Source organism: Morus notabilis, unplaced genomic scaffold, assembly GCF_000414095.1.
Source record: "Morus notabilis unplaced genomic scaffold, ASM41409v2 Scaffold168, whole genome shotgun sequence".
Lineage (NCBI taxonomy): Eukaryota > Viridiplantae > Streptophyta > Magnoliopsida > Rosales > Moraceae > Morus > Morus notabilis.
In genome coordinates this window covers 197,019-212,586 of record NW_010367753.1, presented here as the reverse complement: position 1 = coordinate 212,586, position 15,568 = coordinate 197,019, and the positions used below count along the sequence as shown (strand labels likewise).

The window sequence follows — 15,568 nt, the reverse complement described above, 5'->3', positions numbered from 1 at the left end:
GGGAAAGAGGGAAAACAAAAAAAACCGAAATAAAAACCGTTGGCGCCCATGTTTTTGCGTACTCAAAAATCCTGCTGCACAAAAAAACTTTCTGCTCATCAAAAACACTCTTCTTCTCTCTGTTTATAAAATTGGGTTTTACGTGCTTGATTGGTATACAGATAAAAAAAAAATGGTCAGATTCGCTCACAACCTCAAATCTTCCTCTACAACAAAGTTGGTCTGTTTGATATCCATTGCAGCTCTTCTCGGAGCTGCTCTCATAGCTGATTTTCTCTACGCTTCCTCAACTTCTCTTTCTTCCTCGTCTTCTGCGAAATCTGGGATTATTGTTGTACCAAACCAAGACACCGACATAGCTAGTAAGGTGGGCATTATTACCTTGATACCCAATTGCTGTTTTTTCGTTCTTTTTTCACAATGTGATTTGTTTAGTGGTTACTCTCAATTGGTAGTTGAAATGGGATTTTTTTTTTTGGTTGTTGGTTCGTTTTGATTGATCGGCTTTAGAAACAAGGTGTTTTGGAAGATAAAGAGAAGAGATTCTTATCAGCAACTTTTGCTGATTTAGCTGCATCTGATTTACCATGGGAGGAAATGCCACCTGCCCCGGTGCCTCGCCTTGACGGAGCTGCGGTACAGATTAAGAATCTTTTATACGTTTTTGCAGGATATGGCTCTATTGACTATGTAAGTTCTTTTTTCTTTTTTTTTTCCAGGAAAGAAAAAAGAAAAAAAATTTGCTTCTTTGATGTTCAAGGCCAACATACTAGATTATGCTAATGATGTAGAATCAAGAGAGAGAAGTGATTGAAGGAAGGAACTAGGAGATACTAGAGAGAAAAAAAGGGCGATCGAAGAGCGAATTTAGAAAGTAAACGAGAACTCGAGAGGAGGAAATCTGAAATCTTATCAACAACGAAGTCTAATTGCAAATACAATTATTTATAATAAAGTCAACATGATAATGATATATAAAAAGATAATTATCTGAATAAATAAACATAATCTTAAATTCTGAATTGTGTATCTTGTTCCTGAAGTGAAATGTTTGTGTTTTGAGTTCACAAATCTGGATTCTAAGTTTTGATGTTGCGCTTTTATTATGTATATTGTGTTGAAGGTGCACTCTCATGTGGATGTATTCAACTTTACCAGTAACAAGTGGGGAGAGAGGTTTGACATGCCAAAAGAGATGGGGCATTCACATTTAGGAGTGGCAACTGATGGGAGATACATATATGTTGTATCAGGGCAATACGGACCACAGTGTAGAGGCCCTACAGCTCGTACATTTGTGCTTGACACCGAGACCAAGAAATGGAAGACTATGCCTGATCTACCCGCCCCTCGGTAACCTTATTTTTGTATGCTTAATGTGAAGCTCTCTTTCGATTCATTTTTAAGTTTTAATACCCAAAGGGACTCTGTTTTGAAATATGAGATTTGTGTCAAGTTTTGTCAGTTTTGCATTCTCTCATTTTGATGTGGTTTTGATCAAATTTAACGTTTAGAAGCATGCACCATTGGTAGAGATGCCTTACCACAGAAAGCTCCATTTATTTTATGTATCCTCATATTACATTACTACAATCTACTTCAGTGTTTGTTTTATAGATTTTCTAATATGAGATAGTACTGCAGGTATGCTCCAGCAACACAGTTATGGAGAGACAGACTCCATGTGATGGGAGGAAGCAAAGAGAACCGCCACACACCAGGTCTGGACCACTGGAGTATTGCGGTGAAGGACGGCAGAGCATTAGAGAAACAATGGCGGGAAGAAATTCCAATCCCACGTGGTGGACCTCATAGGTTGAAATTTAATTTGTTCACTTCATCAATTCATGGTTACCACTGGTTACATGTCTGACGGATTGTAGCATTGGTTTCACCCTAATGTTCTGCATTTTCTTTGTTTACTAATCACGAGATTCAATCTTTTAACAGGGCTTGTGTAGTTGCCAATGATCGGCTCTTTGTTATCGGTGGTCAAGAGGGTGATTTTATGGCCAAACCTGGCTCACCTATCTTCAAGTGTTCACGCAGGCACGAGGTATCATTCTCTTCTACTTACCAATTTGTTGTTCTTGGAGGGGTAAATAGTTGGCTGTAATGTTGTTTTTTTATGCTTGCACCAATTGGTTACACATCTTTTTAGCATAAACTCTACATAGCAGATATTCCTATACCTGTAGTAATATAGGAGAGGGAAGTGGCCTAATGTATAGAAGTGGGGGTTTTAGTTGAAGGATTTTAGATCCATGACTCTTTGTTGGGAAGAATTAGAGAATGGAATGGAAATCCCTTAGAAAAACTCTTGTTTTGTTCTCTCGCAATTTGAAGGGATTCATGATGGAACTAAAGATAAAGTAATAATTCTACAAGTAGAATATTTTCTTTCCCTTGCATTTTTATACCAAACAAGAAGATTGTTGTTATTATTATTTTCATTCATTCCTTTCATAGCAAATTCCATAAGAGAAAGGACACCCCCTCCCTCTCCATTTCCCTCACCTGGGTTATCTAGCTCTCGGTCGTTCCTATTTTCCCTCCCTCTGACCAAACAAGGCCTAAAAGTGCTTAAAATTTTCAGGTGGTTTACAGTGACGTCTATATGTTGGATGATGAAATGAGATGGAAAGTTCTTCCTCCAATGCCAAAGCCAAACTCTCATATAGAGTTTGCTTGGGTGATTGTAAACAATTCAATCATCATCACAGGAGGCACCACAGAAAAGCATCCAATTACCAAGAGGATGATCCTGGTTGGGGAGGTCTTCCAATTTCATCTAGACACTCTGGTATTTATAATCTCGTCCCTTCTTTTGATTTGAGAACTAACTATTTATTCCTATTTATGTCAAGTCTTTTTCTGAAAGAAAATCAAAAAGACTTGTTTTTCTCTACTTACTTAATAAACAGAGATGGTCAGTGATTGGGAAGCTTCCTTATCGTGTGAAAACCACATTAGCCGGTTTTTGGGATGGTTACTTGTATTTTACATCAGGACAGAGGGACAGAGGACCAGACAATCCGCAACCAAAGAAGGTCATTGGAGATATGTGGAGAACTAAATTGACTTTGTGATCTCATTTGTCACAGGAATCCCAATAACCCCAAGTCTTTTCTTTCTTTCTTTCTTTTTTTTTTTTGGGTAACTTGAGGTCAATTTTACTTTATCTGGTAATTCTTAAACGCTATTTCGTTGATTGATTTATGTACATACACGGATTCTCGATGTTTAATGATCTCTAATTGCATCTCATGTAACTTGATTGGTAATGAAGGGAAGAACTAATTGTCAGCCTCAAACCTGGATAACTTAAGAGAACTTGGGATAATCAACTATTACCTAACCAAAATTTATCTAGAAAACCAAATTTGAATGCTACCTATTTAAAGATTGCATATTCCCATTGCCCAACCGCATAAAGCTAGATCCAAAAGGCTAAACCAAAAATGTAGAGAACATAGGAATAAAACTGAATTAGCATTAATCATTTGTTTTTAGATGTACAAAAAAATAACAAAATTTTATTAGCGAACAAAATTATCAACATCCTTGATACTATCATTTTGTTCTACAAAGAGCAGTGAGGTCGATTATTCACAGAATACAGCCAAATCTTCCAAATTTGATAGCTACGCCGAAGAAACTTGTTCAATGGAATTCACTTAAACACACATGATAATCCCCTCCTAATGCCAGCTAGGGGTGTAGCGAAATTCTTTAATTTCCTTGGTTATCGAATGAGTTGCTGAATTTCGTAACCTACCTGCAAAGTAAAAAAAAAAAAAAAGAGAGAGCACAAATTTTAAACCTGAAAAGGCACATTGCTGAATATTAAAGCAACACTAGCAACTAAACATATGTTAACTTAAATCAGAATTATGACCAATACCACAAAAGACTCGGAATTTCAGTACAATAACACTTTTTTCCTCCTTTTTTCTCACAATCAATGTGCGGTTAATCCTAGAGACAGACATAAAATATTTCGCGCTTACTTTAGTCGGAGACAAATAGCTTGGGGAAAATCGTTGTCAAACTCACCTGGTCTATATTCTTCTATGTTATAACCAATATCCCCCAAGTATTTGCAAATCCACAGTTTTGCAATAATAGATATCTCTGCAAGAAGTTGATCCGGATCAAAATGAATGGGAGGGGCAAAAAGAAAAAGCATTCTTGTGTATATTCACACGCATGCACAGGAAAAACACAAGCACACACAGTTAAGAGTACCTTCTATTTGAATGAAGGGGCATAAGGAGCTGGACATGGTGATACAGTGTGATCTGGTAACTGGTTTATAAATTCATCCGTTGCCTGTAGGCATGCATGAAGCATTTTCTTTTCTAGTCTGACAAGCTGTGTAGCAACTCGTTTCTTTGGATTCAAAGTAGGATCTTCCAACTGTAACAAACAACGCTGGATGATGCAATAAGCCATGATTTTAAATATAATTTCAAATTCAACAAGAGTCAAAATTTACCAAAGACTCATCTTCCTTCAAGGTAGTTGGGTAGCAAGCGAGGCGTGTCCTAAAATAATCAGCAAGTTGGTCCAACACTGCTCGTTCCATACAAGGGCTTACCTATTAACATCCAATACATTTACCGTTAGTCCGTTATATTGAGATTTTGGTCTCTTGATAAAAGAAGCTTCCATTATTTACTTTAACTAGAAAATTCTACACAGAGAGCCGCATAAAACTTTGAATCTTCAGAAAACCAAAGGACCGAAATATATCAACCAGAGTGAAGCACGCTGTTACTTTTGTCAATATAAAAAGAAAAGGAAAAAATAAACCACCTTGAATAATGATAGCCAAATTGAATATTTAGTGTCCGATCAAACATCTGAAAACACACGTTTATTAATCAAGAAAGCAAGGATAGTGGCTTTTTGGAATGTTTATTAAAACATAATCTAATTCCCAAAATCTCCTCTATGGATTTACTTTTCTTTCAAAAAAATAAAAACACAAAGCTTAACGCTTACATCAAAATCATTCAACAAAACTTAAACGGGAATTTAATGAAATACACTTACGGGACAGACTGGACCTTGAGAAGAGATTACACATTGCATCTCTGAAGGATCTGAAACATAGCCCAATCGTAGATATGGAAGCATGTCGGAAACAGCTTCTTTTTCCTTTCCCACATAGACCTGAAGTGCAGATACATTAAAGAACCAATGTCAAAGAATCATGCAAATAATTCATATGCTAAAAAAAAGGTTTCATATTCATACATGAAAAGTTTGTACTGATAGTTTCCCATTTCTCTGAGCGACCAATCTTTTATCCTGGTATTGAGGATCCTCCCTATTCAAAGCAGCCTGGGCCATATGCAGCACGAAACATATTCAGCAAGATTGACATAAACAGAGAAACATAAGTAGTATAGGGATTTCCAGGCTTTACTTCAACCACCAGACGGTCATAAGAATTATCCTCGTCAACAAATCCATAGTTCAAAAGCAATTTTGAATTAGGTTGTGGCCCACACCTGCAAAAAAATAAAAAAATAACCAACTTTTCACATGCTAAAGAACAGCAACAAGGAAGCAAGCATTCGAAAAATTATTAAATGAACAATTTCCAATCTTAGTCAACTCCATAAACACAGCTAAATAAAATATCATACCAAGCAACAATAGATTCCCCAGCCTTATATGGGCGATCGACCACCAGTTGAACTGCATCATCAACAGCTGTTAACATTGCCTTGCATTTGCTACTATAAGCTAATAGTGGGGGTCCAAGCGGTACCAAAGCAAACCTTCGAGCCAAGCTGACTTTCTGACATATGAGAATACAACTTGTCAAGCAGTGAAAATAGATAAGTGACATACTGCATAGACATAATGACTAGAAATCAATAGAATGCAATGCGGAAAATCTCCATGCCCACTCAAAACCAGTACTGAAGCACTGCCGATACGTTGCAAACATCCACCAATGGCTGTTAAGGAAAAGTCAGTATTTCTAATCTATCCTGGTATTTGAAATCGTTTTAACATTAAACGAATTAAAAAGTATTGACATCACAAAAAATACAATCTCATGTGAAAGAGTCATGTCGATAAATGAGTAGGCACTAGAACAAATAACAATGGCCTTGTCTATTCAGCAACAGCAACAGCAACAACCAAAAGAAAAATAAAAAAAAATAAAATTACCTGCAAATGCACGACACAGGACTGCACAGCAACAAAAGCTTGTTTGAAAATTTTGAAAGGGAAAGCCTCCGTAGGGATATCATATGGATATTGCTGAAGAGGCAAATAAAGAAATAAAATTATGTCATAAATTGTTGAAAAACAAAAAGGTCATTCATTAGTCAGAATACATAATTTCAGTTGAGTATAACCTGAAAAAGAGACCCAGCCATAAACCATACGGTGTCAAGCTCATTATATTCCCTTTTGATTCCTTCATCCCTTTCAAGCACTTCAGCCTGACGTTACGGAAAGGCAACAGTCTTAAGGATACAAGCCACATGCATCCTTTCAACTTACAAAAGTGAACAAAGAAAATGTAGAAATTGGCATAGAAGCATTGATCTTACAATGGTAAAGAGAATACAACTACAAGAAATAAGTACCTTAGTAGGGCTGCCTGTCAAGTAATCCAGTTCAGTGTCTGACCATAAAAGAGGAGATTCCACAGCCAACTGTCCCCTTGCTCGCAGACGATCGAGCTCTTTTATATAAGGGTACCAAAAAGAATTCTTTCCCTGCTTCTTTTCATACATCAGATACAATGCTAGGCATGCCAATTCCGACAACTTATTCGTAGTTAACAATTCCGCTGCACGAAGAACAAAGCAACTGATATAAGTCATACTCCTGCATTCAATGTGTTAAAAACCGGCACATATTCAGACTTTACTATGCATCTTCATGTAAGCCGTAGATTCATATTCTATTTGTTACTCTGAGCAAAAAGATAGATATATTTCAATTATCCATATTTCTAACTTAACGCGGATGTGACAAAGTTAACCTCACCAACCCATCCAAAGCTCCTATCAAAATCCATCTACTCTTTAAATATTCTTCATAATCAAGCAACGTCAAATTGAGGGGGGGAAAAAATTGCGTTGGCTACTAATCATTCATCCTCTCAAGTTTGTTTCTTTTTTTCCTAATATAACTGAACACATAAAATTGAGAAAGCAAGACATCAAGAAAACTCACTCACATTCGTTTCTTGATAAATAATTGAAAAAAGACAATACTAATCAACAAAATCACCAATGCACCTTACCAACGGTCTCGTTCCCCAAGACTCTCTCAAGCGTTACGACCAGGGAATTAGGCACGGAGAACGCAACATCCCCAACCTTCCAAGCAAGAAACAAGTAACCAATTTCCCGTCAAGAATTGAAGAACAAACAAAATTGTAAAAAACCAGAGAGAATTTCACATTTCACGTTTCACCTGAAGATCTTCGCTGGCGGCAACGTAATGAATGGGCCTATGCTTCTCGTCATGGGAAGGCCTCTCTTTGAGCACCACCTTGCAAGGCGGGAGGCCATTCTTGTGCATCCAAGATTTCAAATCCGCGAACTCCTCCTTCCGCGAGCCGGCGACCAAGGTTTCGGAGCTCGACGCCGGGCAAGAACTTCTCTGACGCAGCGATCCAGGGTTCTTCTTCCGAGCGGAAATTGAGATCACCATGGAATGGACCACGAGAGGGCGATGAGGAGACGAAGAGCGAATCGGAGACCAAATGCACCTATCGTGCAGAGAGCCGACTTCCATGTCTAAGTGACAGTTTAGGGTTAGGGTTTCGAGCTTCGAAACTTCTGAGCAAGAGTTTTTCACTTCAGAGCTTGAAATTCAGATATTTTTGGGTTTTTTTTCCTCTCTCTGAAGTGCTGTGGATAAGAGGTGTAAAGGGTCAGACTGAAACGCAGAGACAAGACAAGGAAATGGCGGTTCGTTCGGTCTTCATGTGATTGAGTGAGTGACTCCTGATTGGAGGGAAACAAAAATCTATTGCATTGCTAAATCTAACTGCAGAAAAATAAAAAACTGCCTTTGAAAGTAAGGTGTCGTTTATTTTGCTGTCGTTTTAGTTGGGAAGAAGGAGAGGAAAGAATGAGGTGTAGTGTGTATGGTGTCGTTTACTGAAAAAAATGACGTCTGGAAGGATGGTGTCGTCTATTAACAGTTTAGTATTGCCGGCAAACATGAATCATGTCGTTGAGTTAAAATGCGTCGTTTAATATTCAAATTAGCTCTTGATTGACGGGGCTTATGAAGTTAACGTCATGAAACAAGTACTATCAACATTTTTGCCAACATCAACACAGTGACAGAGCCCTACATTTTGTCGCCCACGCATTAAGAAAAGGGGATTTTTTTATTGTGTTCATTCTTTTTTAGAAACCGGTATTCATTATTTGTTAGTTGTTAAATTTGTATTAAATTTAGTCAAAAATTAAATTAGATTAAAAAAGTAATACATATTCGACAATTATTAAGCATGAAACACCAATGTCTCAAAAAAAAATGAACACTAGAAAAATTTCCTAAGAAAAAAAATAAAAGATATATTTTATTAAATAGGGACATAGAATACAAGCACCGCTTTTGAAAATTAAGCTCGATGAGAAGAAAATATGAAGTTCCATAATAAAATGAGCTGCTAATATTGTGACTCTGATTTTATGAGTCAGATATATTAGCCAAATCTGTTTCAATTATGAGCTGTAGCTCATTGGTTCTTAACCGACTTTACAGTTGACTTAACCATTAGTGGTTAAGAGCCTAACTCAAGTTAATTTATTTGTCTGTTTATATGGAGTATGGCGTATAAATAGAGGTACTTAGAGTCAGAACAAAAGTTAGCTTTTCTTCTCTTTAATTTTCTTTCTGATTGCATAATTGGGATCGAATTCTCTGGTGAATTAGAGAGAGAGAGCAAGTTTTTGGGAAAGCTTGGGGCTTTTTAGGGGAAGTTTTTGGGAAAGTTTGTGGGGTTTTTTTTTTTTTTTTTTTTTTTTTTTTTCTTTTTTTGCTAATCTTGGGAAAGTTTGTGTTAAAGTATAAAATTATTGTTAGCCCACCTCCTAATATCTTAAGCTTTAGGGATGGATTAGTAAACTAACATGGTATCAGAGAGGAAGATCCTGAATTCAAACCCTCGTAATTGCACTCTTTATCCCCATTTAAAATTATTATCATGTGTTGGGTCTTTATATATCTCGGACTTAAATATTCACGGGTTAGGCTTTCCAATTAATTTACCCACGCGATTGCCCATTGTCCAGCCCACACGTGAGGGGGAGTGTTAAAGTATAAAACTACTGTTAGCCCACCTTCTAACAGCTTAAGCTTTTAGGATGAATTGGTAAACTAACATGGTATCAGAGCAGGAGGTCCTGAGTTCAAACCCTCGTAATTGCACTCTTTATCCCCATTTAAAATTGTCATCACGTGTTGAGTCTTTATATATCTCGGGCTTAAATATTCACGTGTTAGGCTTTCCAATTAATTTACCCACACGATTGTCCATTGTCCAGCCCACACGTGAGGGGGAGTGTTAAAATATAAAACTATTGTTAACCCACCTCCTAACAGCTTAAGCTTTTTGGATGGATTGGTAAACTAACCGCTTGTAATTGAGAGAGAGAGATTGAGGGTGTAAATTGTTCTGTTCTGATAGTGGATTTTGCTAGGGGATTTACCCTTGGTCTTGGATGTAGGGTTTCTCTGAAACCTGAAGCAAGTAATTCCTGTCCGTGATTCTTGGAAGTTTTGATCTTGCAAATCATCAAATGAAAAAACTCACGATTATAACAAAAACCTCTATCCAAATGGACGTGAGTCAATAACTAGCCGTAACAGATATACGAGGAAAGAAAAGTCCCCGTTGAAAAAAATGAAGACTCAAATACAAAATAGGATACAAAAAATCAGAGATTCTCAACACCTACCTTAACGGTACACTAAGGAAAAGACGAAAAAGAATACAAGCATGACCACAAAAAAAAAATTATATTCAAACCCTTTCTTTTAATCCTTAATTAACTTTAGTATCTCTATCTTTACACAGCATGTGCCATTCCTGGAGCACTGCCGCTTGAAGAGAAAGATGCTCAACCTCCTCTGCGGTTAACTTCGACAAGGTTGCAGGACCCTTTTTATCATCTTCTTCACCATCTTTCTTCTTTTCCTTCTTTTTATCCTCTTCTTCCTCCACTCCATCCTCATTCTCTTCATCATCATCCGTCTTGGGAACCTTGGCTTTTGGTCGAGCTGCCTTTAGCAACGCTATCCGCTCCATCGAGATTCTGAGCCTCTCAGCAGCAGCCTGCTTCACTTCATCCTCAGGCATGTACTCGACACCCCCATCAGTGAGGTCATCCAACCAGCCTTGCAGATCTGATCCAATCTCCTTCGTTATTGATGCATCAGAAGCTCGAACCACGAATTTACATATCATAGTAGTCGTCTCATCACCAAGATCCACGTTCCTGCTCACTTCACTGGCTCCAAATATCATCATACCCAAAAATCCACCGTACCAAGTTTTTGCAGCAAGACAAAGCTGTACAAGGATAGGTAATCAAAACTATGACATATAGTAGCTTAAGGTACCATCAAAGATTGCAATAACCTAACATTCCAGCAATCTAATTCTATAACTCCAATTACTCTGACGCTTTTATACTAATATACAAGGAACATTTATTTTGATCAAGTTAGTATGAGTTATTTGCCAAAAAACAAAATTTATTAACGAGTTTTCCTTCATTTTTAAGCAGGAGGAAATTAAAGCGAACATTTCAAAAATTCAACTAGTACACAAACAGATTCAATTTAGAACATTTAAGATGGCTCTAACCAATACAGAGAAGAAGACAAAAAAAGAATCAAGATAAATACGTTTCAAAAATAAGAGAACATGATTAAAAATAAAACAGAATTGGATCAAAAATACGACAGACAACATATTTACCTGAAATCCAGCAACCGTTCGTATTATATGTGAACAAACTCTGTGAAATGGCTTGGATGATAGGGATTTAAGCCCACTCAAGAAAGGAGACGCACCATACTGCTGAGCAGCTGTAGCTTTGAAACCACTTCCTTCATACGTATATGTACCAGTGTACTCTACAATAGCTGGCAAACTAGGCCATAGACGGAAAAATTCGACAGGTGATATTTTGTGGGGGAGAAGAAGCTCTGTGAGCGGAAGTTTGTATGGTTGACACCTCAAGATGACAGGTTCTCCTAATTCTGGCCTTAAACTTCTCTTTTGTCTCATTATCTGTGGATCTTCTTCAGTATAGTCACCTTCATAATCTCCAGCACCACCGCTACCACAGAAAGGGTAGTATAAGACTTGAACCCAAAGGGCAGATCTCTCAAATTGTGAGACACCTACAGTCACACTGCATAGTACTGGATCCTAGGAAAAAGATCAACAAGCAGGCAGATAAGAAATTCTCATTGTCAACCGTGAGAATCAAAACATGAAACTGCAAAACACATCAATAATACTAGCTCTCCTTAGGCAATCAGTGGTAATAGAAACTCTTTGTTCAAGTCTTCAAGAAAAAGAAGATTATGAAGGGGGAAAAGTTTCGCAGTGTTGATGTGGGCTGTCAAACCTGTGAAACAAGATTACGCAACTGCCGCACTGCTTGAGGAGAGCCATCCATAAAATACAGTGCACCTGATAATCCAACCCGGATATCCACCCGGTTCAGTTCAAGCTCAGTCAAATTCAAGACCTGCAAGTCATGAATTGGGAGCATGAGTATCAATAAGAATCTAGGATAGCTGGTACCCTGAGGTCAAAACAGAAAGTAATCTTTTCCGTATCAGTGGTTTATGGACAGTACTACTCATGGATGGTGGGAATATATTCTTCCAGCATGATTTACTAACATAACTAACTACGAAAATCCTTCAAAAAAATTTATATTCTCTTCTTTTAAATGAGCAGAAAGGGGTGATTTCTCAGATTAGGCGCATTAGTTGGCCAACTGGGTGGATGGCAGCCGTAACAAGTAGTATAGTTTCTGTGTCAACCAAAAACAAAAAGATTTTAATGATCTAAAAAATTAAAATAGCAAAAAGAGACGGATTTTAACCTTCAAATGAAGAGTGATCCTTCCATCAGTAGAGTCTGTTAAATGATATGCTTCGACATAGCAGGGATCACTGCTACCAGTCAAAGTGACTGCAGTTGGAGGAACCTTGAGTAATGCAGAGTCGACTCCCTTTGTCAGCAAAAGGGTTAGTTCACTTGGATCTGGCCTCCAAAGCTCTAAAATAGCATTGTGAACTAGTCCTTCCAACTTCCTGTCCTGAGCTGCAGATGCTTCATAAAACTGAACAGTTAGTTTGTGATGGCTAAACGGATAATCACCTCTGGCTTCACTCACCCCTGCCCACCTAAAAAATAAAAATAACAATCAGTTCTGTAATCACATTGCCCAAGAACAGTCCCTATTCTTTTAAATGAAACTTGAGTTTTAGGATAGTAAGCAACATAACGAGTCATGTCTTCACAAGCAAGAAGGATATGATAAACAAGGTAAACAGACATGTCAGACTTACGCAGCAAGATGCTATTTGTAATTACGAGTTGAAGATACTATGTATCGAAAGATAGAAGAAAATACATATATGCTCACTTGCTTTCTGTATGACTAGTAGCATATTTGATTCTCTGCAGTATCAAACGGCATTGATGCTTGTTGACAGAATCAGCCATGTTATTGCTTCTAAATTCTTCAAGTTCTTTAGTCAGTAACGCCCCAGCCCTTGCATAGCGTGATCCTAACCTCAGTGCGCATAAAAGTAGTGCCTGGACATCTAGAAGCCTATTTGTGGTATCTGCAGATGAATCCAAGGTGAACAAAACCTTGTGGATATTTGATATAATAATGTTCAGCGGGTCCTCCGGATCATCAGCGAGAAGCGGATCCAAGCCTTCTAGATCTATGTGTTCTGAAACAGCCCAAATGACACGGGCACATACTCTTGGGGTATTTATCTGACAAATTGAGAGAGTTTAATATGACAAGCCTCATAAATGCATTTCAAATATATGCATTACTCATGGTTTAAACATAACCACAGGAAGAAACTGCCGTACCTCACGTAAATCTTTCACAAGTTCACGTTGCAAGTTTTGCAACCTTGTCTCGTTTAGAATTTGATCCTGAGAAGCTCCATCCTTAACTCTTTTGACACCTCCCCTTGTATCATATATTTGGCACAACCTAACGAGCAACTTTAAGTAGCAATCAATAGCATATGTTCGTCCATCGCAATCCCATTTGACACAAGGCCTACAAACTTCTACTACTTCCAAAGCAGGTTCAGTCCAATTCAATGCACCATAACCAGTTCCATATGCCAAAGCTCCAATAACCCTGCTTTCCATACCTGAGTTCTTTTGTTCAGGCAAAGGTAGAGACAACTGAAAACAGCTTTCCACCAAAGATGCTACTAGCTCCTCTCTAAATAAGCTTTTACTCGTTACACTATTAAGGTCATCTTTTATTCTAATGTCCTCAAAAAGAGAGGCAATATCAGTTCCAGCAAGAGGTTTCTGCCCTCTTCGCACGCTTTCCTTCGCAAAAAGATCAACACAAAGAGCTGTCCGACAAATACATGCTAATGCGTGCATACGGTCTGATTCGGCTCTCAAGTTTCTCACCATCAAAAGCAGCCTCCTAAACAATGAAACCTATAGACACAAAGTCTACTACATTAGATCATCGTTTAAGCAGCTAAATAAAGATACAGTTTTTGGAACTCCACTAGCTAGTTGTTAATGTAGCACTCCTAAAGTTAAATTTAGTCGACACTAAAACAGATTAAAATCAATTTTCTTTGAATGACGATTTTAAGTTGCTTTTATTTCAGCGGGACAATTTTGTTCTCTGTTTCCCTAAATAAATAAAGCTATTAAGGTTTTCAATAATGCACCGAACGTAGGACACACGTGAATTATACTTAAATTCCGCCATTCTGAATCCCGTGTCTACGATCTTTAACATACAAGAAACTGAAATGCTTCTCCAATTTTAAAAGAGGCAATAAGTGAAAGAAGAAATAAGCAAGCCTACCTGCATATGAAGATCGAGAAGATGCAAATTCGTAACAACAGCCCTCACAATACTCTCTCTTGCGGAAAAGAATTCTTGCCTATCCCAAAGCGTGAGAATGGCGATAATGGATTGCGAAGCCCACTCGGGCTTCCCTCCAGGCACATCCGCCAAGTACAACATGTTAATCCCAACTTCGAAAATCAAAGCCGGCTCCAGAGACGACGCCAAGAATGGCGCCAAATGCGAAACCACGTCCGAAACTCCCACAAGCTTCTCCGCATTTGAATCCACAACCGTCCCGTTGGAACCACCGGAGGATTTTGATAGCTTTCGTATGACCTCAACCGAGCCCGAAGCAACGGCCTTGACGGCGTACACGATCGGAAACACCGTGGCTCTGAAACTCTCCACCGGCAAGACCAACGACCTCGCCATCAACGCGCTCCGCTTCTTCCAAACCAAATCCACCATTGACGAAACCCAGTTTGACCTAATCGCGACCGAATTCTCGCTATCAACTAGCTTATCCCCCGCCAATCGACTCATCCGCTTGGAATCGAACTCCTGAAACAACCGGCCGACCGACTCGAACGCCACCTTCGCGACGGCGTCGGATCTGTCGAGCATGTTCTGGCCAATTCGAGTCCACCAGATGGAAACCTTATCGAGCAAATTGACATTGTTCTCGCAGAGAGTAACGAGATCATCGCGCGCGAGAATGCATCCCAAGGTCTCGGTGATGGAAAACCTGAGATTATCGCTCGGCGAATCGAAGCAACTGCTGATCTCCTTGTTGGAATCAGTGATGAGCTTGGACAAGCGGTAGGAAGGGATAGCAGCGAGAATGGAGAGAGCGGCGGCGGTGACGTCAGGGTCGGGGAAGTCGAAATCGTTGCGGATGCCGGTGCAGACGGTGTCCCAGAGGTCGGCAGTGAGGCGGGTGGATCGGATTAGGTCGAAGGCGAGCTTCTTGCAGACGGCGGAGGCCGGAGAGGCGACGATCTCCTCGACGGCGGACTTGGCGATGACGGAGATGTCGCGGCCGGCGGCGGACTGCTGGAGAGCCTGGAGGAGGGCGCTGGACTGGCGGAGGGCGTCGTTGGAGCGGAGGTCCGCTTGGATCTGAGCGAAGAGAATGTCCATGGAAGAAGAAGGTCAAAGAAGCTCCAGATCCAAGGATTTCGTTGGTTCCTATCGAGGCAATTGGCTAGAATTCAAATTCTTTTGGGGAACATAAATTACGGGGATTTTGTAAAGAAGAAATGACTATTATGAGAGTTGTCAATTCCCATGGCTTCACAGTTGTGTAACTACTTACTCTGCTCGGAGACTCGGAGCAGACGAGAAAGATGGTGGCTCACCACCGAGTAGCCAGATTTGGCAACCGAGTTATGTTCTTAACAGTATTTTGTTGAAGAATGAGAGTTTTATACATGGCCCATTGGGCTGATCAAATAAAGCCCAATAAT

The 15,568-nt window shown here is 39.1% G+C and overlaps 3 protein-coding genes across 3 annotated transcripts; 1 reads left to right on the top strand and 2 right to left on the bottom strand.

Moving 5' to 3' along the window:
- The first annotated feature begins 36 nt into the window (after nucleotides 1-36).
- Nucleotides 37-3,215, top strand: LOC21400633 (kelch repeat-containing protein At3g27220). The gene is made up of 7 exons (XM_010113316.2): nucleotides 37-367; nucleotides 511-690; nucleotides 1,124-1,353; nucleotides 1,645-1,815; nucleotides 1,951-2,056; nucleotides 2,597-2,803; nucleotides 2,925-3,215. Exons 1-7 carry the CDS (start codon nucleotides 173-175, stop codon nucleotides 3,087-3,089), a joined length of 1,254 nt encoding a protein of 417 aa, XP_010111618.1. The 5' UTR covers nucleotides 37-172; the 3' UTR covers nucleotides 3,090-3,215.
- Nucleotides 3,216-3,498: 283 nt separating this feature from the next.
- On the bottom strand, nucleotides 3,499-8,001 carry LOC21400632 (histone-lysine N-methyltransferase setd3). The gene is made up of 13 exons (XM_010113315.2): nucleotides 7,456-8,001; nucleotides 7,283-7,358; nucleotides 6,618-6,823; nucleotides 6,384-6,470; nucleotides 6,193-6,285; nucleotides 5,658-5,812; nucleotides 5,435-5,519; nucleotides 5,263-5,349; nucleotides 5,059-5,178; nucleotides 4,499-4,600; nucleotides 4,249-4,419; nucleotides 4,057-4,134; nucleotides 3,499-3,778 (listed from the first exon to the last, which is right to left on the bottom strand). Exons 1-11 carry the CDS (start codon nucleotides 7,777-7,779, stop codon nucleotides 4,252-4,254), a joined length of 1,503 nt encoding a protein of 500 aa, XP_010111617.1. The 5' UTR covers nucleotides 7,780-8,001; the 3' UTR covers nucleotides 3,499-3,778; nucleotides 4,057-4,134; nucleotides 4,249-4,251.
- Nucleotides 8,002-9,766: 1,765 nt separating this feature from the next.
- On the bottom strand, nucleotides 9,767-15,481 carry LOC21400631 (protein TPLATE). The gene is made up of 7 exons (XM_010113314.2): nucleotides 14,118-15,481; nucleotides 13,139-13,735; nucleotides 12,675-13,036; nucleotides 12,129-12,432; nucleotides 11,643-11,765; nucleotides 10,985-11,440; nucleotides 9,767-10,573 (listed from the first exon to the last, which is right to left on the bottom strand). The coding sequence occupies exons 1-7, from the start codon at nucleotides 15,240-15,242 to the stop codon at nucleotides 10,046-10,048; spliced, it is 3,495 nt and encodes a 1,164-aa protein (XP_010111616.1). The 5' UTR covers nucleotides 15,243-15,481; the 3' UTR covers nucleotides 9,767-10,045.
- Nucleotides 15,482-15,568: the final 87 nt, after the last annotated feature.